General features: G+C 46.6%; 5 protein-coding genes across 5 annotated transcripts; 3 read left to right on the top strand and 2 right to left on the bottom strand.

The window, feature by feature from the left end:
• Positions 1–946: 946 nt before the first annotated feature.
• Positions 947–2,407, bottom strand: PtA15_3A791 (uncharacterized protein; the record flags this gene model as incomplete). Its single annotated transcript, XM_053167794.1, has 1 exon — positions 947–2,407. The coding sequence occupies one exon, from the start codon at positions 2,405–2,407 to the stop codon at positions 947–949; it is 1,461 nt and encodes a 486-aa protein (XP_053018976.1).
• A 1,674-nt stretch (positions 2,408–4,081) lies between these two features.
• Positions 4,082–5,189, bottom strand: PtA15_3A792 (uncharacterized protein; the record flags this gene model as incomplete). Its single annotated transcript, XM_053167795.1, has 5 exons — positions 4,082–4,207; positions 4,374–4,475; positions 4,591–4,615; positions 4,701–4,822; positions 4,905–5,189. The coding sequence occupies 5 exons, from the start codon at positions 5,187–5,189 to the stop codon at positions 4,082–4,084; spliced, it is 660 nt and encodes a 219-aa protein (XP_053018977.1).
• Positions 5,190–5,422: 233 nt separating this feature from the next.
• Positions 5,423–7,414, top strand: PtA15_3A793 (uncharacterized protein; the record flags this gene model as incomplete). Its single annotated transcript, XM_053167796.1, has 3 exons — positions 5,423–5,845; positions 5,915–6,664; positions 6,773–7,414. 3 exons carry the CDS (start codon positions 5,423–5,425, stop codon positions 7,412–7,414), a joined length of 1,815 nt encoding a protein of 604 aa, XP_053018978.1.
• A 4,132-nt stretch (positions 7,415–11,546) lies between these two features.
• Positions 11,547–13,217, top strand: PtA15_3A794 (uncharacterized protein; the record flags this gene model as incomplete). The annotated part of the gene is made up of 1 exon (XM_053167797.1): positions 11,547–13,217. The coding sequence occupies one exon, from the start codon at positions 11,547–11,549 to the stop codon at positions 13,215–13,217; it is 1,671 nt and encodes a 556-aa protein (XP_053018979.1).
• Positions 13,218–14,842: 1,625 nt separating this feature from the next.
• Positions 14,843–15,881, top strand: PtA15_3A795 (uncharacterized protein; the record flags this gene model as incomplete). The annotated part of the gene is made up of 5 exons (XM_053167798.1): positions 14,843–14,854; positions 14,929–15,164; positions 15,294–15,456; positions 15,527–15,640; positions 15,705–15,881. The coding sequence occupies 5 exons, from the start codon at positions 14,843–14,845 to the stop codon at positions 15,879–15,881; spliced, it is 702 nt and encodes a 233-aa protein (XP_053018980.1).
• Positions 15,882–21,178: the final 5,297 nt, after the last annotated feature.

Genomic DNA, 21,178 nt, shown 5'->3' on the forward strand with positions numbered 1-21,178 from the left:
CCAGGGACCAGTCACAAGTCCCTAAATTTTCCTATATCTGAAAGAGGTCAAACATGTGGAGCAGAAAAAACACCCCAAATAGGGGGTTACTAAACATGCCCAGTTTTTCTGCATTCATACCTGGTTTTTGCATACCCCCTTTTCCATGTTTTTCTACTCATTTATACACAACAAAAATAATATCAAAATTCAGAATATCAAACTTGTCATAAAAAGCTGTTTAAAATCTGAATTTTGAGCTCACTTGGTTTTCTGATTAAGTCAGTGGGGGCTGTTCTTTGTGGTTACTTGGACTTTTGAGGATGGGTTCCTGCATGAAAAATGCCCAGAATTTTATTTTAATATTCAAACCCTCAAAAAATCTATTCTTGATGTATTTTATTTTGACATCCAGCAGTACATACTGAGAGAATAACTTTTTGTTACATGTCCCAGAAGCACAAAGATTTGAGAGCACAGATAATTGAATATGCTTCCCATTAACCATCTAGCAATATTGTTGCATCATAACATGACATATATGGGGTTCACGGCGGGCTTAGTAGGAAGATACCTGCTGCCTGTGTAGCTTTTTTAATGTTACATGGCCAAACTGTCTCAAAATTTTGGGGATTTTTTATTTGTTAGGTTTGGTTACCACACCGCTTTTTGGCTTAAAACTGGTACCTTGCACTGCACTCAACCCAGCAATGCAGCACGGGTGCCCGGTGGTGGACAGTGGTGTGGGGTAATGGGCACCAATTGAAATTCTCTACATGGGATGGAGCTCCCATTTTTAATGGAAAATTCAACCTCATCACATTTTGATTCTGCTGAAAAATCAATAGAAAGGACCATTCCTTTCTCAATATCAGGAATCAATAATAGACATAAAGCATTAGTCGGTCAAAAATAAGCTTTCTTTCTTCTGGTATTGCAATTGGTTTCTTGAAAACAAGAAGAAAAATCATTTTCCCTTCAATCTATTGCCAAGATTCTCGACAGTGTAGCGAAAAACAGTGTTGAAGAAATTCTGAGTAGTGCGAATAGTTTTTCCATCTTCCTTAAGCGCATTAAAGAGTTCTGTTCTATATAATCTCATCCACTCCGCCAACAACATCCAAAGGCCAGCATAAAAGTTGGTGGAGCGTTTGGTTGACGGGGCCCTTTCTTTGATCTCTTGTGGATCAAGAGCTGTTCTGGCCCTGATTTGTGTTGCTACGGAGGTACTTTCAGGGAGGAAGAGAGCCTTAAAGAAATTCACTGCTTCTTTTAATTGACTTCCTGTTGTGTCTCCCACATCCTGCTCACGAGGGACAAGTGTACTGATCATCTCAACATAAAATAAGTATGTTGTCAGAATTGCCAGCATTTGTGGAGATGGACTGTTGTTCATATCGTTAGCCAAAGATTTGATCTTGATGCCTGTTTTCTTCTCCCAATGTCTATACCACCACTCCCGGTCTTGCAAGATGATGGATAAAGCCTTGATTTGGTCTCTTCTCCTATGGGCACTGACACTTTCCGGTTTAGCGTTCAAATCCAAATTAAAATTCTTCGGTGGTGGTTTTCCTGTAGAACAGTTTTTGTTGAAATATCTATGAAAGTGAGTAATAAATTGTTGTTCGGACATCACCAGTTTGTTGGCGTTTAGCACGCCAAACATGTCGGAGATGCTAAGAAGGTTTGTTTCGTCTTTGAAGTTTGCCTCCGAACAGGCAAAAACCGTTTTATCAAATTCTAATAAATCTGCTGATTTGTCTTCCGCATAGTTAGGAACCTCTTCTTCCCTAGCGTCACGACGAGTCTCATAATTCGTAACTTTTCTCGGATGTGTCACCGCGAGCCCTTGATCGTTGATAGGAAGATGATGAGGATTGTCATTTGTAAACTGATGCGGAATGCTTGCAGAAAACCGGCAGGCAGTACTCCTCTCACTTCTCCCCTCGCCCACCGACATCATATCTTGATTATTAGCTGCATTAATGAATCTACTTGGCGCCAACATGGGGGAAGGACTGGAGTTCAAATTCGGGGGCATTTGATTGATGATATTAGTATGGTCGGTTTCGAAAGAAGAACTCGGTTGTTCTTCATGCTCGGTGATACCTCCCGCTAGCTTGATTAATTTCCGAGGTCTCGGTATCGATTGTGGGTTAATATAAGGGCGAAAGCCTATAGGGTTCGAGTTTGTCCGTCTCATGTTGTCCTGCTGAACAAAATCGCCAACGCGAGTGGGACGGAGGATAGCTCCTCTATCCTGCTCACAAGGCTGGTGAGATAAAAATTTTGAAGGAATATTCACTTGAGACTCTTGTCTGTTGGACCCCCAATTAGACGTAGTCGAAGGAGGCCAATCTCGCGTGAACGTCGGTTGTCCCGCAGTCCGGAAAGTAGCAAAGTTATAGAGGGGATTCGGTTCATCCATCGCGTGGCAATTGATGGTCCATAACAACACGAAAACCAATCGATTCATGATTGGGGTTTCTTGACCCGTTTGTTATGGTGGGTAGATAATACGCGATAAGGAACAAAAGGAAGGTCGGCAGTTTGATTATTTGGATCTGGGAGATCTGCGTTCGGTGATGCCGGAGTGATTCTCCTAGGCCTCTTCAGAAATTCTATAATTTGATGAGAGAAACAGAGCGATTTGGATGCGAAATGCAAACAGGCTTGTACTTGGCACTTCAAGTTATCTTGTCCCTCGTGGGTTCGAAAGTTGAGATGTCAGAATTTAAGATCTTATGGACCCCATGGAGTGTTTCTCCACAGCGACTTTAATAGGGGGGTTCACGTTGCAAAAAAAGCAATGCTGATTTCGTCTGCTCATGCACCTGTGAGTAAGGTTTATGCCTTGCAGATTGCTTCCAAAGGGGAGCTGCCCAGCCAAACCTTTTCGCTTTCTCACGATTTTCAAAAGCTGCATCTGCTGGTTTTGGTTGCTGATTTTCGAAATCAGCCTTACGTGAACCCCCCTAATGCCATCGTCTGCTTATCATCCAGCGTCTTCGAAAATTCGCGTGCAGCATGCAACACGCGTTTCTACTATTATTGGTACAATCACTCGTTTCAAGAAATCAAAACCAACCAAGTTTCCAAAATGTGAGGGCCCATCGACTCGACCTACTTCTTGCACTACTCAAGAATATATCGAAGAGCACGGGGGAAATGTACCAACCACATTAATGAAGCATGTCTCACGTCCGAGGCTGGCACATCCTTCGCGGTTGGTATTTGTCAATCCCTAGCTGACTGAGTCCTCCTTCCGTTTTGATGAGGGACTTTGTAGTTAAGATGCCACTCACTCAGATGGACCCGAACATGCTTGCCCAGATCAGCCACCTCAGGTCCGCCTTGCACGCTAGCCTCACGAACGGAGGGGGGGCACCCCCGCGTCCCGAAGGGACTCTCTTCGGAGATCGCGCCTCGCGCCAGCCCAGGCTGTACCAGGGCCCTCCGATGTGGGGGACTTGTGTTAAGTTAGCCTTGCACGCTAGTTGGCTGATACAATGTGAATATACATTTGAAGTGAAACAAAGTTTGACCTCTCAGGTTTCGAGTTGACGCCGCTTTTTGTCCACACAAGCTCCGGGGTGCTAGAAGGGATGGGAGATGAGGCACCGTTGCAGCAACTTCGGGACGATTCTCTATTGCAACCCATAGCACCGGCGCTATGATTGCTCGTAAGTGAAGGGTTCCGGCGTCGTGGAAATGTTTGTGGAAAATATGTAGCATCAACGAATTACCGCCGCGGGAGGCCTACTTGACGAGAATCAGGAAAACAGCTGTTTTAGGTGTCATGCTGCGTTTGTATCTGGCGCCATGCTGCGTTTGTAGGAAGGGGGAGGCACGCCCTGTGTCTTGTGTGGAAGGGAATCGGATGGAGATGCAGGAAAGGGGAGGATATGTACAGCCGGTGCAAGGGTGTCAAGGATAGGAACCCCTGATGTTGAGGTGGTAAGATGCACCTTTGGTCTACTCTAGATGATTATTCTTGAATTTAAAAGAAGCGAACGATACAAGAAAGCTAAGACAAAAGAAATCCTACTCATCACAAATACATACTGTTACAGATAATCATCATCATAAGAGCCATCTTCGACTATTCTGATGGGCGGTCGTTGACAGCTTTGATCAGGAAATCGATGACTAGCTGTTGCTGATGGATGTTATGATGATCTGGGGCCAATTGATTCTCAGATTGATCATCAAACGTGGGAACGTTCAACTACACCAGGGATGTTTTGTATGTGGGTTAGTATCGAATGAAAAGTGAGAAGGGTTTAATTTGTTCCCGAGGTTTTTGCAGATTCCAAGCGTGAATAAAAACCGACAATCAGCATCCAGACATTTCTGATGGATTATAGAGAGAGAGAGAAGATATTCAAGGGTACGTTTTTGAGTGCAAGCAGTTGAGAGAGTTTCAGTTGATCCCATCGTGACAAGAGTGATCGATCCAATACGCCCAGTTTAGATTTGGTTTCGGCCTTCAGCTTCTAAAGTCATTAGTCGATGGAAGTGGAGTCGCATTAGTTCTTGACGGTCTGATGCACGCGCTGGGGTGGAAGAAGATAAGGAGACAGCGACAGCCACATGAGATAGCTTACATACCTCGATTTGAGCTTCGTGCTTGACCCTGATCATCAACAGCCAAGCCAGTAAAAAAAGAAGATGAGTGATTCTTGGGAATATGTGGTAGATGATGATAGTTGTGTGATTACCTATTGGATGAGTCTGCAGGCGATGTTTTGCTTAATTTCTTGATCGTCCGGTCGAGTTCGGCTTGGATTTGGTTGCGTTGATCGATTGCCCGCAGCTCGAACTGGTCCTGATCCTCCTTGATCTATCGGAGGTTTCAGATGTATGGGCGGGCGAGGTGAGTAGTTAGCAGGAAGATTCTGAGGGGGGTTGGAGTGGAGCCGAACCTGCTGGATTTTATCGAGCAAGCCGGGGCGTTGGATGATTTTCTGGAGCGCGGGTAGGGCTTGAGCGAAGGTGGGCTGGGCTGCTGCTTCGGTTGGTGGTTGGCTGGGGGCTGAGTTGTGCTGGCTGGTTAGCTTCGGTCGTTTGTGGGGGTGCTGGTGGGATGGGATGGGTGCGAGTGCGCTGAGGAGGGTGGAGAGCTGCTGGCCGTGTTCTTCGGCGGTGGTCTGGGTGTCCGGCTCAGCGTGGTCCATAATGAGAATGTAGTGGGTTCGGGAGAGAACCATCCCCCCTTGGCCAGCACGCCGGCCGGGGGGGATCACGGGCCGACCCTGCCGCAGCCGAGATCGGAGCTGCCGGCGCCGGCCCGCGACACTGCCCGGCCGCCGAGCCGGCGTGTCGATCAGGAATCGGACTAGCTTTGCGCCAGGAACACAGGGCAGCGGGCGGAGTGTGTGCGTCTGTCTAAAGAGTGGGGGGGCGCGCCTTTGAGTTTGAGGCCAACAAAGGACCGCCCAGGATGCTCCGCCGAGCGAGGATCCCCCTGAACTCGACCGACCCGAGCATCCTCCAGGATGTCCTCGACCGCCACGCCAGCCTGCCCCTCCCGCCATCGCCCCTCACCGCCTCAGCCCCCAGCCCACTCAGCCTCGGACTCATGGGCCGGCGCATCCAGCAGGCCGACCCTGCACGAGACCTCCCCCGCCCGCAGCCCCGGCTCAAGGCGCTCATCAAGCTCGACCATCTCCTCCGGCCCTCGCCCTCCTTCAGGCTCGCCGCCCCCCGCCGGGTCGTCTCCGCACCCGAGCCACTCCCCCCCGGCCACGCCCGCCACACGACGCACGAGCACCCCACCCGGCGGCACTCCCCGTGGCATATCCGGCATCAGTCCACCCCCAGGAACCCGATCGTCACCATCGACGGCCTCAAGACGCGCTTCTCCGTCCAGCTCTCTGACTCCGAATGTCTCAGCGAGGACGACGAGCAGGAGGAGGAGGACTCGATGAGCCAGTCCTCGGGATATCGACCCCGAAACTATTCCTCGACCTCTTACTCTTCCCTATCATCCATCTCTTCTGGGAGTACCTCGCCACCGCCCACCAGTCTCCATGACGAGCGCCCGCTAAAACTCTCCACTGACTCCCATCCCCGCCGACTACAGCAGAGCCACAAGCTGCTCTCCGATCATCCCCACCAAACCCAACAGCCACACCCCTCCACCTCCAACGCGCAGCCCATCACCCCCTCATCACCCAATCGTAGACGCCGTGCCCCAGTCCTCCTCCCAGATAGTCCGAGGCCAAATCCCACAAGCGCAACCCCCGACTTCCTGCCCGGCGCAGCCAGGAAAAACCCTCCCCTGAGCCCCTTCTCCTCCAGAGCCGCCCCTCACCACCGAGCACTCTCACCCCAAATGGGCAGACCTACGTCCGCTCCGTATCCAGAAGAAACAGACCCACCACGACAGGCCGAAGCCCCCAGATCGGAGAAGAAATCCTCCAAGCCCCGCGGTCCTTGCTTGCGCGAATCGGGCGGGCTCCCCCCAGTGGACCGGATCGACACCCAAGGCTTGTCGGCCTTCATCCGCCCGATCAAGTATGGCATCCTGCAGCTCTCGTCCAACAACTCGCCCCTCAAATCCTCCACCCTTCCGCAGCACCAGCTCGTCGACCGGCTCCAGCTTCGTCTATGGCTCCGCGACCCGGCCTTGCTCGACCCCATCCCCGCCGATCTCATCGTCATTTCCCCGGATGGCAGCCAAGTTGAGTGGCCAGACCCACCCGCTGGGAGACGCCCTAGTTTGTCGCTCACTAACCGTGCTTGATGGTCCCCGTGTGTGTGTGTGTGTGTGTGTGTGATATATAAACAGATTGAGCTTTTGGAGACGGAGAGACAGGTGGACGGCGAGGCTGGCGAGGAAGAGCTGGGACGCTCGTACGAGAGCGCGGCGCGAAGGGTGTCGTTTTATTCCCTGGAGGCGCTGCCGATCGAGCTGCGGAAGATCTACAGCTATCTGCACAAGTTCCTCATGATCATCTTCGCCGGCATCCCGCGCGCGGTCTTCCAGCTGCACACCCCGCGCTTCCACCAGCCCGTCCGGTGCGCAGTCATGATGAACCTGCCCCTCCCCGACCTCCACTTCGATTGGCTCCTCCGCCGGCCTCACTCCCCCCGCGATCCGGGCCCCCCGGGCTGGCTCAGCCTCAAGCTGAAACTCTCCAGATCTCGGAGGCGGTTCAAGCTCTGGATCAACGGCCACTTGGTCCTCGACCATCCCATCGAGCCCTCCTTCTACACCTCTTCTCTCTTCCATCTAGACCACCACTTCTCAGACCATCTCGTCCACCTCCTCAGAGACTCCTTTCTTGCCTCCAAGCTCAGCCTCCCCCCCAGCAGCCCCGGACAGCAAGACGACGCGTGTCTGGACCGGTTCGAGGATTTCTTGTCCTTCTTCCATCCTTGCCTGCTGGTCTCTAATCAGATCGAACAATCTCTCAATCATCACTTCTAAACTGGCCGTTCATTCACATTCCAATATTTATATCATGTAGAAAAAAGAATATTGTTACATGTGTATATAGAGCTTTGTAGTTGGCTGTATTTATGGTTGTATACTATAGTTGGTTGTACCAGTTTTTGGGTATCGCATTCATAAGCCCCAAGATCTCTCTAGCTTAACACAAGCTAACACCAGCCCCTGTTTTAAGAGCGAGGCGAGTGAAACACCCCGGTCTGCTGCAGGCGTCTCTGTTGCGACGTCACATATTAGGGGGTTTCAAAGTTGACCAGATGTGACTTGCATTCCCTTTTGCAAGTCCGTGTTCAAGTTCATTCTTGAACACTGAGTTGCAAAAGTGCCTGCAGGCCACACTGTACTACACCCCCTAAGCCTGTTTGAATGTTTTTTTGGAATTTGGTGTTCAATAAAAGCCTTGAACACCAACTCGCAAAAGTGCATGTGCATGGCCAACTTTGAATCCCCCTATTATTGTCATGGCCTATTTGGCTCCGGCTCGGGAGTTTCCCAACCTTATAAAGAACTGCTGTACCCCCAATAGGACAACAAAGTCCCGCATCAAGATACAGGATTCCTTATAGTTACTCTAAAGCATAGGATATACAGTGTGATATTTATGTGAAATCAATAACACTATTGGAGGACTTCCCGTCGGTTTTAGAAGACCGGCAAAATGTGATTTTCCATTTCTATTTTCTATTCTCAAGCAGTTTCTCTGCTGAAAAATAAAAAATAGAAATAGAAAAAACTGAAAAGCCACCTTTCTAAATCGGCAGGAAGTCCTCCATTATCAAACAGTCTGTTTCGCGCCGCGCCCGCGCCGCCCCGGTTCCTAGGGTTCCGATCCGGTGCCCTGGGTTCGGGTATTGCCTGCCCGAGATCCGTACCCGGTGTATCCGGCCCCAACGCCGGGTACCCGGCGGATATCGCCCAAAATTGAGCTACTGAGGCTCTGACGTGTGATAGTGGGAATCTGTGCCGTTTTTGATCACCACCACCATCCGAAAATGGTCCCTAAACGCGCTGCACAAGACCCTGAACCGATCGACATCGATTCAGACTCCGAAAACAAACACTTGACGCCACAGGTCAACGCTGAATCCAAAACTTCTAGCAAGAAAAGTTGGGTTTGGCAATATTTCAAGCCAACGACCTCCAACAACGTGTCTTTCAATGTTTGCCAGGTCAACAAAACTCCAGGAGGAAAAGCCTTATGCCTCACAAGGCTTGCCGTTGACGCGAAGGGATCAACCAAAAGTATGATCAACCACTTGGACCGCTGCCACAGAATAACCGAGGGCAAATCAAATACAGGTGCAATCACCAAATTCTTAACTAAAGGAAAGTTGCCCAAGAAACTCGACCGTGCCTCCTTGACCGCCACCATTGCCCGCTTTTTCATCAACTGTAATATCTCTTACATTGTTGTTGAGAATGAAGAATTTCACGAGCTCCTTCGACTCTGCAACCCGGATACGAAAAATCTACTTTGTTCAGCTGACACCTTAGCCTCTTTCATTTGTGACACATTTCAACAGGGAAAACAAGTCCTCCGTGAACAGCTCCGTGGAATCCAGTCCCAGATCAGCCTAACCTGCGACACTTGGACTTCCCCTAGTAACCAATCAATACTAGGAGTGACAGCCCACTGGATTGATAAGAAGTTCTCTCTTTGTTCAATAGTGTTAGCTGCTCGTATTGTTGAGGGAAGTCACGCTGGAATCAATCTAGGAAAGCACTTAGTCGAGGTACTTCAGTCTTTTGGAATTACAAACAAGATATTCTGCATCACGGCCGACAATGCGGCAAACAATGGTACAATGGGCTCCTATCTATCCAGTTGTATTCCATTCGACGATCAAACTCGCCTGCTTGGTTGTATGGCACACGTGATCAATCTTGCAGCGCAAGCTGCAATCAAATCACTCTCTCAACCACCACCGGCACCAGCAGCAATTCCCGCGGGACTATCAAACATCCTACACGATGAAAAAAAAGAGATAGAAGTGAAAACTGTTGTCTCTCGGATAAGCGGCCTCACGACCTTCTTGAAGCGCTCCACTCAAAAAGCAGCGTCTTTTTCAGATATCACCATCCGCTTGATTGGAAAAAAGTTATCAATGATCGATGATGTTGCAACCCGTTGGAATTCCACTTTCTACATGCTCAGGAGGGCACACACCCTTCGAACTTGTATTGCGGAATTCTGTGAAACCCACAACTTGGGTGAGAAGTACAACGTTACTCCAGACAAATGGGATAAAGTTAAACTGCTCTGTAACTTTTGGAGCCTCTTGAAGAAGCAACAGACACGATCTCGCCCGAAAAAACTCCAACTTTGGTCCTTGCAGCACCGGTATACATTTGCTTAATGGATAAACTTACAGAGGTCCGCCTCTTTTCAATCTCATTTCAGTGTGTATCAGATACGATAACATACTGATCAAACATTTCCAATTTGATAGGCTTCCAAGAAGTATGGTGCTAGGCAACTGATTCCTGCCGCGGATGCTATGCTCAACAAGCTGAAGGGATATTTCGATTCTGCAATTGATAAACCCGTTTATCTATGTTCTACACTGCTCGACCCACGCATCAAAACCAACATCTTCACTGCTGAGGTCCTTGAGATAATGACTTGCAGCAGGCAATCTATTCTTGACGAGTTTCGGCGTGAAGCCGAGAGATTTGTGAATAACCGCTACAACAACCACACAACTGACGAACCCTCTGCAGTGGTCCCCAAAAACACGATCAAGTCCAGCCTTTTCAAAAAGAAGAAGCAGAAGGTGTCTTCGCTTGATGAAGAGATTGATTGCTACTTGAGCTCCGAATGCGAAGAAGAGTCTTGTGATCCTCTAATCTTCTGGAAGACACATTCCGAGGAGTTTCCAACACTCGCAACAATGGCTCGAACTTACCTCGCAGTACCGGCATCCAGTGCCCCAACAGAAAGGGCTTTCTTGGTCGGTCGATACATCCAGGACTACACGCGAAATCGAATGAAAGTTGAAACCCTGGAGTCCCTCATCTGCCTCAAAAACTGGCTCGCTGAGGCCATCATTGATGTCGATAACATCAAATTACCGACATCATAGTTTTTATCATTTCTTGTTGTTGTTTCAGTCCCCTCTTACATAACCAATAAAAATGTTTCTCTGCCACATTTCATCTCCTCTGCCCCTCTCCTCAACAGAGATACCCGACCGGATACCGGGTATCTCTGGACCCATCCCGTGACCCGACCCGACCCGGTATCCGGTCGGGTAGCGCAGGATCTTCGGGGTCCGGATCGGAACCCTACCGGTTCCCCGGCCCCTGAAACGATGAAGGTTGGCCTAAGTTCACTCAAGATAGGATTTTCAGGCTGGCAAATCCTCCGAAAATCCGGACATGGAGAATTTATGCAGTGCAATATCCTTCAGGATTGCGTGGACATGGCTGTGATGTAGGGCCGCCGATAACCGAGTTTGATGGAGGGGCGCCTGTGTACCTCACTCTAGCCAGAAACTGTGGTGGATCAGGAATTTCGTGCGGGTCCGTAAATCACCCATGCCTGCCCAGTGTAGAGTCCGCGGTGGGATTACTCTTACATTTGTCATATGCACTTGTCCTTCAACAAGGAGGAGAAACAGGTGTGCCCTCACACTTTGGAAGCTTGGGTGGTGTCGACTTTCCTTGAAACGAGTAAAGTCAATATGAATAGCGCCTACAGTAGTAGAGACGCGCGGTGCAAGCAAAAAGCACTTTTCGAAGAGGCCAGATGAAAAATGAATGGCCCATGTGCCCACGACCAAGTCACTCCAGTCGCTGTGAGAAAAATTGAATCGGTGGGGTCTAGAAGACTGCATTTAATGTCTGGCGCGTTAAGTTTCAAGACGACGAGGAACAGGCCGGGAACTTGCAAGTTGAAGTGCTCGAGCATTTTCGCGTTTTACAGCCAATCCACTGTGCTTCTCTAATCAACAGTAAGACCAGATTTCTGAATCGACCACCTGCTAGAAGAATTTCTACTTCCTCCCCGAACGGTGTTCTTGCAATTTTGAATCATCAAGCTGTCGACCTCCATTCCGATCCTCACCGCTTGATATATCTATTACTAATAGCGGATCAACAAACAGCAAGCATGAATCAATTTATTATTGTTTTATTATGGACCATCAATTGCTACGCGATGGATGAACCTCGGATGAATCCGGCTGCTTTCCGAAATACGGGACCACCGACGTTTACGAGAGAAAGGGCTCCTTCGACTTCTCCTAGGCTTCTGCAAGAACACCCAAGCAACAATCTCAATGGATGGGAGCCCAATAGACAAGCATTTCAAGTGAATCCATCGATTTATCTGTCCCCTCGACCTTGTCAGATGGATCTAGAAGCTCTCCGTCCCGCTCGCGTGGACGATTCCGTCAAGTACTATAGACCGGATATAGGTCCAAATGGAAATTCAGAGGAGGAGGGTGTGTCGTTTAGGCTAAGAGAATGTCCTTTGGTTCTCAGTCGGCCAATCGAATATCAAGACTTGGCTTCAAAATCAAGCAGGATATTATCTCCGCAGGATAAGATGAAACGAAAAAACTCGGATCCTCCCGACAATAATGACTCGCCATCGGTGCAGAGATCTCGGAATTTTAGCAAGTTAAGGGGCGCTTTGATCGAGCCGGAAGAACATGAACCGGGTTCTTCTTCCACAGGCGATAACAATTGTATCATCCGTCGATTGCCCCCGAATTTCAGCTCCAGTCCTACCTTAATGTCAACGTCAAGTAAACTCCTTAATACAGCTACTAATCAAGAATGGATTTTGGCGAGAGAAGGTATAAGTGATTCGAGTACCACCCACCGGCTTCCTCCAAGCACTCCGCATCAGTTTACAATGAACAATCCCCATCATATTCCTATCAACAATCAAGGCCTCGCGTCGACACATTCGAGAATAGTTACGAATTCCGGTAGCAAAGGACAGATTCCTGGCCATGAGGAAGACCAAATAGGACATTTACTAGTCTTTGATAAAACGGTCTTCGGCTATTCGACCGCAAACATCTTCCAGGTGTGTTTGAACAGAGACACAGAAATTTTACAACTGATCTCCAAACTGATTGACACACTACAAGTTGAAAAACTGGAGATGTCAGAGTTTATGTTTGCTGAACACTATCAGGGATATTTCAGCAGAAACAGAAAAACAACAAACTCCGCGGAATATGACAAAGAGATTGCGTCTGATAGAACAAAAGATCTTACAAATCATAGACGAAAAAGCCTCCATGAATCATTCAAAACACTCTTGGAAAACCAGCAGGTTTGGCTTACACATTGGAACAAGATAACAGGCAGCGACATCACTTCTTTTGCTAAAAAGACAGAAACTAGTGAATCTTTTAGATTGCGGAATCTTCTCATAATATTCCTATTTTATGTTGAGATGATGAATACAATCATACCTAGTGGCCCAAAGCTGCAAGAAGAAGTAGGAGGAAAACTAAAAGAAGCAGTAGCTTTCTTCAAAAATTACTTGCTCACAGGCGCCTCTGCAGATAAAAAAATCGTGGCCAACGAAGACCTTGAAAATCAAAAGAGGATAAAAGAAAAGGCTTCCAATTCACGATCCCTTGCTCGTTACTCTGGTCTTTGGACTTTGTTGGAGGCGTGGATGAAATCATGCAGGAAAAACCTCCATCACAAGATTACAATAGAGCGTGAAAAGACTCTTCATAATACAAAAAAGTTCTTCAGTACCATTTTCAACCACTCTATTGACCAGTTATGCAATAGATTGAAAGGAAAACAATGAGTTTTTGAATTTTTTCAAAGAAAAAAAGGTGTCACAGATTCTTTTTATCTCACTAGTTTTTCATGTGTATTTGGTCATTATAAGAATCACAAAATGGGGAATTGGGTTTTACAGAATCTAGATGGTTTCTCAAAATCATCAAAATGGAATTGGGTTGAGTTCTGCATTGATGGGAGTTGCATTCCATGTTTGCTAAAAAAAGTAGATGTGTAAGAATTGGTTTGATATGAAGAACTTAAATTGCATGTAAATTGTCTACCACAGCCCACAATGTCATGTGTTCATCAGATGGTGTGTCATCACTCCAAAATGTTTTCCAGACTCCACAAGGTGTACTCATAAGCTCAATAATTCACCAGGGAGGGATTTGTTGCACTCTCTAGAGAGTGCCAGACCGTAATTTTGTCAGTTGCTTGGTATGATGTGAGTTCAATGTCATCTGAAACTTTGTTAAACTTCCTCCCCAATAGAAGGGTAACTGTAGGTGAAGTTGTTGTGAAATGATCTGTTGCTCAATGTCAGCACATCCTTATTGCCCTGTTGAATTTTTGTGTTTGGTTCATCATGATCACAATTTTGAACACAAGCTTCAATGCACAAAAGTGTTGCCAAGAATGTACCTATCCTTATGCTAAAATATAGCTTTAGTCAAGTGACAGGCAATATTTTTCATTGTGGAATTGTTTTAATTCAAAAACCAAACAACACCACATTATGAAAAATACTTGTCAAGTATAGCAAATTCAGAGGATCAGCCAAATGGTGGATGAATCCTAGTGAGGGAAATATTTCAGCCATGATATTATTTGGGGAGAGTGGTTGGTATCAAATTTATATTCTTCAAGAACAGGGAAAAAGGTAGGAAAACCTGTGTAACATGCAATTTGACTCCCAGAAATACAAAATGTGAAACTACTGGATTTAGTTTTCCCTAAAATCCAAGTATATTAAAGCTTCAGGTTCACAGAAAAAAAATTCAAGGGTTTCCCCTACATTTGAGCAAATTACAAAAAAGAAATCAAAGGTTTCCCCTTTTACAAATCAAGCAATCACAGAATGAAATTCAGGTGACAATTGAAGCAACACACAAAAAAAAAATCATACAAAAAAAGTCCCGCACCCAACCACCCAGCGCAGCAAGCTGACACACCGTGGCCCAACGCCCATCCCTGTCTAGCAGGGTTAAAAAGCGTTGGGAAGAGGACCCCCAGCCCGAAAGCACAGGGGGGCCCCCGAATATTCCCCGCCGGACTGCGCAAATGCAACAGCGGACGGGGGTGAGACGACCCCTGGCTGAATTACAGCTTGTAGGTCGCCTGAGGAAAATCACACCAAACCCACCCCTCCTTTTATAATTCCTTGTCCTCGCCTCGTTGCCATTCAAACATCCCCCCACCAACAATGCTGACCTCAAGCCACAACCATACACCACCAAAAGTCTCGCCACGGGCGTCCTCCGAAGACCGTTGCCCAACCAACCAATAATAATCCACCCGTCGTAACCCCGGCTACAACCACGACGTGGCCCCTGCACCACCCACGCCCGCCATGCCACCTGAATTGGCCCCCTGGGTCCACTTTTCCAGCCTGAACACACTTGAAACGCACTCAAGCCGTTGATCCCCATGCCAAACTTTGTAAGCCACTGCGCCCACAGGATGCACAATAGAACAGACTGCTGATCGATTTGTGTTGTGGTTTTTCTGTCCAGCTGATTGATCCCCAGGACAGCCGATTCACGCGGTACTTCGAGCGCTCTTCAGTCTCGACGCCAGACCAGGAGTGCGACGAGCCGCACTACTTTGACCACCCCTACACCTCGTACGACTCATCGCCGGACTCGGTCCTGAGCCCGTTGCGCTCCCGGGCCACCTCAATAGCCCTGAAGAAGCTCATGGAGACCCAGATGCAGATGCTGCTTGACATCAGCGCGGCTTGGAAGAAGAAGTACCCTGTGGACGCATCGGACGAGGCGCCCCGGAGCACGGCCCACGACGAGGACGAAGCAGCAGCGCCCTGCATAAGTAGCAGCATCAGCAGCAGCAAAGCTTGCGAGGTACTGCCGGTGCCGACCAGTGCCGCCCAGCCCGCGTCCTTTCTCCCCGCCAACCCTATCTTCCCCTCCGCACAGCTCCTCCGCAAGATCCGCTCCATGTCCCAGAAATCCTCCGTCTCCCTCGCCTCCCTCGTCGACCGGCTCTCGCTCAGAGATAAAGACAACTCCAGCCTCTCCGCAGACGTCGAAAGCTATATTTTTTTTATCATTATACAAAAGCTGTGACAAACAAAGTTAATTCAGATTACCCGAGGCTTGGCCTCAAGCCCGCCGCCTTCAACCCGAGCCCAGCCTCATGCTCGAAGCTGACCTCTTCAATTGCATCATCAGCTGCTCGCCCTCGACCATACCAACAGCAACCAACACAGTGCATTGACCTACCAAAATATGCAGCTAACCGTTCTCTGCGTATCATTTATCTCGATGGCCAGAGTGCCTCATTGGGCACGCCTGGCTTTATGGACAGCCAAAATTTTCTCCTTAACGGTATTGTTCCCAAGGAGCTTGGTGACAAAGGCCGCTACCTAAACGCAGCGCATGGCCGCGCCCGGGACCTCTGTAAGCTTGGAAAACAATGGGGTTTCAAGGGCGTTGAACACTTGTTTTGAATTGATGAGATGTGATTTCACCGAGGGATTGGAGTTGTTTTTTTGTATCTGTTTGTTTTTTTGCTTCCTTAACTTATTTTACCGCTGCTGGTGTTACCCCACAGTAATTCAATCAATATTGACACCCAAAAGGACTTAATGTTACAAGTTGTTTGCAGGCCTTGTCATCAACTCACCATTTTACCTCAGAGCCCCACGGTATTATTTCCAAGCAACCAGTCGCCAATTCTTTTGTCCTGGTGAAGTCCGAGTGATCCTAGACCCAAGTGGCTTTGTGAGCTTCTAAGATTGAATCAAAAGCTTGAGCCATTTATTTACCGAACTCATTTCTTTTCAGACTTAACATTGCCTAATGGATATCATGAGAGGAAGGCAATAAAACTTGTCTGCTGGTGAAAACTTGATCTTGATAAATTTCAACAAGCCAGTCAGATTTAGCTATTCCCTATATATTAAGAATTTTAGCCAACCAGAAGTCCTCCAATCAAAATTTATGAATGTGTATGAGATAATCTCAAGCATAATTTGGAGGCGCCTGGAAGGGAATGACTATGCCAAGGGAGAAATGGTGGGTGCACCCTTAGGAAGTTGACACAGGGTTTTGGGACCTGCAGCGGCGCAGCCGCCTTAGAAAGGTCCTGATTGGCACTGAAAGAATAATATGTGAAATAATAATGAAAGCCATACAACACAAAATAAAGCTACTGAGTCAGGGAAATTAGACTATTGTAATACAAATAAAATGCCCACAGCCAAGATTTATTCACACATTCACCTCAGGATACTACAATAGGGAGAAAAGAACTTAGTGGTTGCGCCCACTGAAGTCCCCTCTGTAAATAGAGGCCTATTTGGCCCTCAGGAAAAGATCCCCCAGACCATTCACCACCCAGAAACTGTAAGTTTGCCTTGAATATTCTCCCCTGCTACTACTGTAGCCTCTTTTCCTTTAAAACCACCCTTTGCACACAAAATCCACTGGATTAAACCCTTTAAATCATCAAAAAATCCCTTATCAGCATATTTAAAGCTTTATCCTGATAAGTAGTTGCCATAAGACCTCCGCCTCTGTCAAGCAGCCAATCAGTTTAAGCACTTACCACCTACTTTTTACGCCAAATTAATTCCCTGTAATTAATAATGACATATTATTAACTACATAATTAATCCTTCCTCTGTTACAGAGTGTTTAAACCCTTGTACAGCCATACTTGCCATGTAAGAAGCTTAGTAATTTATATTACCAGTGTTTACATCAGCACAGTTATAGTGCTAGGGCCCAAAACCCTTATTTTGAAGGGTTTTTAGCCCTAAGCTTCATAAACAGAGCTGTCAGAATGGATTTAAATTTTTGATGCTGTGCAGGTGGTTGTGCAATTGGACCTTGGATTTGCAGCGGCAAAGCCGCCTTGGCCTCTAGTTTCTACTAAGTGATGGAACATTCAAGAATTTTAGATTCTAAAGTGTGAATAGCTTATTATCATTTCGGAATACACACCTTGTGTACAGGACTACACATTGTACAGTTTTCATACCTTTAATTAAAACTTACTGAAAAATGCAGGGTTCAGAGCCACAAATAAAATTGTTCAACGCAAAAGGGGGCTAGATTGGTGGATGCTAACGGGAACTTCAATATCCCCTTGCTTCTGAAAACAGCTGGAGAAATAATTTGACAGTTTGCCTGAGACCTCCAAGGCAAACAGTCAATTCTTAAATGCTCACACACATCTTGGTTTGAGTTATGTATGCCTTTTGTCTTTTAGATTGATTGTCTTCACATATTTTCCATACATATTTTCCATGAATTTTCTCCTGCATGTTGTGGTGAGACCAATCAACTCTCAACAACGTCAAAATGGTACAATTTTATATAATAAAGTACATTATAAATTACATAATAAATAACTTTAGTACAAACTCTTTACAATAAATCTTTTTACTCAGATTTCACATCTTTTTTATCACCCAGAAAACTTGTGATACTCCACTCAGCATCAATCAATCACGCCACAAATTAGTACAGTTAATCATTATTTTCACACGTAGATTCAAGCTCATACTAGGCGCACAGCCACTTCAGGCTGTTTTTGTTTTCCCACATACTTCCCCTCAAAGATTTGCATTCACATGTTGATAAATCTCATCTTAGACGTGATCATCTTTCCCAAAGTAGTCATTTCTTTTCACACTATATTAATTTCTTTTCACACTATATTAATTTCTTTTCACACTATATTAATTTCTTTTTCACACACTGAATTCCTATTTCACACTACATACCTTATTGTACATCACAAAAACCACTCTCAGACGAGTTTTTATCTATAAAAGGAGGCCTTCCTTGCCCCTTCCTGTTTCCTTTTTCCCCATGCTTGCACTAGATAGTAATATTAAGAGATTACTTCTGCATTCATCACTTTATTATAATTAGATCATCATAGTTAAGAGTTAGATCATAAATTTAGAAATTGATAATTATAACTTGCCCTTGATAACAAACCCAATCACGTCATTTATAACATCTCTTTATGCGCACAAAACCTGGTTCTTAGGTTCTGAAAAAGCTAGATAATAGAATACTTCAGCAGATTGCGCCACACTATAAATTCTAGTGTACATTCTCCCAGAGCTTATTCAAGGAAGGCAGCCCTTCAAGCACCTGTAGCCTAAACTTACCTAGTTTTTGCTATTTCCCTTCCAAGCTCAGATCACGCCTTGCGTAGAAGTTCCACAACGTAGGATTCATTAATCACAGGTAACTTTGTTTCCATGTGCATGGTGCAAAAATGTGGTGTTGATTGCTCTTATCACATGCCACTTAAGTAGCACAGGCTGCTAGATAAGCCTTTGGTACTGCAGACCTGCTGTATCCAGACCACTGAAAATTATTGGCCTTGGAACAGCAGGAGTGGCACGCACATGTGAGGAAAAGAGCTGATTTTTTTTCTGGTGGTTTGAAGGTGGGCGCGCGGGGAAACTTGGATTGGTTTTGTATCCCCCTGTGTCCTCCGGGGAGTGTTATTTTCTTATGTAACGTCCACCCTCAGGTTTGGGCAAACGTGAGGGTGGACATTGGCAAGTTGCTGGCACATGTACTGCAAGTTGATGAACAGTGTGTACTGTTCATCGCACTGGGAAAGCCCAGCTGACTCCCAGTACATGCTGGCAATCAAGCTGGGCGTATCCCAGCCTTGTAGGGAGTATAAACTGCCTACCAAGCTCAGATAGGCCCAGATCAATGACCAGCATGTGCTGGTCATTGGGCTAGGGCTTCTCCGGCTCAACAACAAGCACAAACTGATCATCAAACTGGCAGAGGCCGCGCTTGGTGACCAGCATGCACTTGTCATCAGACCCCTGGCTCTCCGAGCTCAAACCCGGAGTACATAGGTCATCAAGCCAGGGAAGCCCTTGCGCGATGACCAGCACATGCTGGTCATCTATCTGGGATTTTACAAGCTCAGTAGGCAGTACATACTGTCCACCAAGCTCTTAAAAGCCCAGCTGAATGAACAGTACATGCTGACTGTTGAGCTGGGATTTTCCCAGCGCGATGTGGGGTGCATGCCGGTTCACCAGGCTGAGAAAGGCTCCGCTCAACAACCATTATTTGCTGGTCATTGAGCTGAGATTTTCACAGCCTATTACCCTGTAATCAATTGGATGGTGTCTCCACTTGATGGCCAATGCACACTGGTCATTGAGAGGAGAAAACCTTCATGTGATGGCCTTAAAAACTGGTCATTGAGCAGAGGACGTCTCAAATCAATGGCTAGTAATATACATGGCCATCAAGTGAAGCTCTCCAATCCATTGCCAGTAACCAGGCTCATTGATTGGAGTATGTCTCAACTTGATGGCCTTCCAAACCACCATTGAGCGGAGGCTTTTGCCACTCAATGCATGTCCATACTGGTACTCAATTGGAGGGTGTATCCACTTGATTTCCAGTACACACTGGCCAGTGGAGGATCCCTGTGGGTGCCAGCATGAGCAATTGATTTGAGAAAACCAATATTTGAGTTTAACTCACTGGAACACACAAGATTGGATATGGAACAACTCAGTATGAGTTCAGTATAAACATACAGCTGAACCACAATAAAGTTACACATGAGGGAATGGTTCAAATCTGGCAGACTTCCAGGGAGAAATTACGGTCTGGCACTCTCTAGAGAGTGCAACCAATCACCTCATTGTAGCTTTCAGGGCAGCTAAAACCCCTCATTCTCTTGTTCCCCTGGAGCTAAAATCCCTCACTCTTTTCTTTTTAAGGAGGCTCTCCTCCCCCCACTTGTTATTTCTCTCAGCAAACTACTTGCACTCAGCTTACCCCATAACAGTACAATACTTGCTCACTCTACAGTATTAGCCCACTCTATATTGTGGTTTTACACCCTTACATACAAATTACAACCTCATTACAACACTTACACATCAGCTACATCACTATAACCCTCAAGCCACCTGCTCAAAGTAGGCTATCTTTTGATACACCTCCACTATCACTACATAAACCTTCCAATGGTAGATTGGGGGGCTTTTTTTAGTGTCTAGTGACCCAAGAAAGGCAGAGGTAACCTCATTCATCCCTTTCCACACTCAGCAAAAGGTTCTCAGGAACACTTTTGAGCTTTACACCGGCTCATCAATTACTTCTAAATGTGATTCTTGTCTCTTCCATCTGGCGGAGTAACGGGGTTTGCTCAAGTCTGAACAATTCCTATCTTCACGCAAAGAGCCTCCCCAACTCTTCCAAATTGCCAAAATAGCATCCTTTTCAGCCAATTTTCTTCTGGAATTGGACATCCTCTCTTCTTGTAATGATCTTCATCAAATTGTTTGCGCAGCAAATACAAATCCCACGCCTAAAAGCTTCTTCCCTCCAAAGAGGATAAGTAAAACCAGCTTCTGCCAACATGATGTTGATATCCATTGGAACTTGCTGATTATTCTTGGGTGGAGGAACCACTGCAACAGATGCTGCTGGCGGAACTGCAAACCTGTATTCAATTCGGGGAGATGGGGCTGATTGTTGGTGACTCAAAGATGCTACTTCCCCCGCATCTGGCGCCAATTCCACTGCACGTTCTTGCTTTTCTTCTAGACCCTTAATGGACAACCAATTCCAATGAATAATTCCGCACTCATGAATCTTTGGATTAACAGCAGCTTGATAAAAAGCTACTAAGGTTGAGTCAGAATAATCAACCAGATATAAATAAGAATTAAACTCAATATTGAAATTGGTAATCGACTTAGATCCTTGGCGAAGAGCTGCAAGCTTTTCTTGA

This window comes from Puccinia triticina, chromosome 3A (assembly GCF_026914185.1).
Source record: "Puccinia triticina chromosome 3A, complete sequence".
Lineage (NCBI taxonomy): Eukaryota > Fungi > Basidiomycota > Pucciniomycetes > Pucciniales > Pucciniaceae > Puccinia > Puccinia triticina.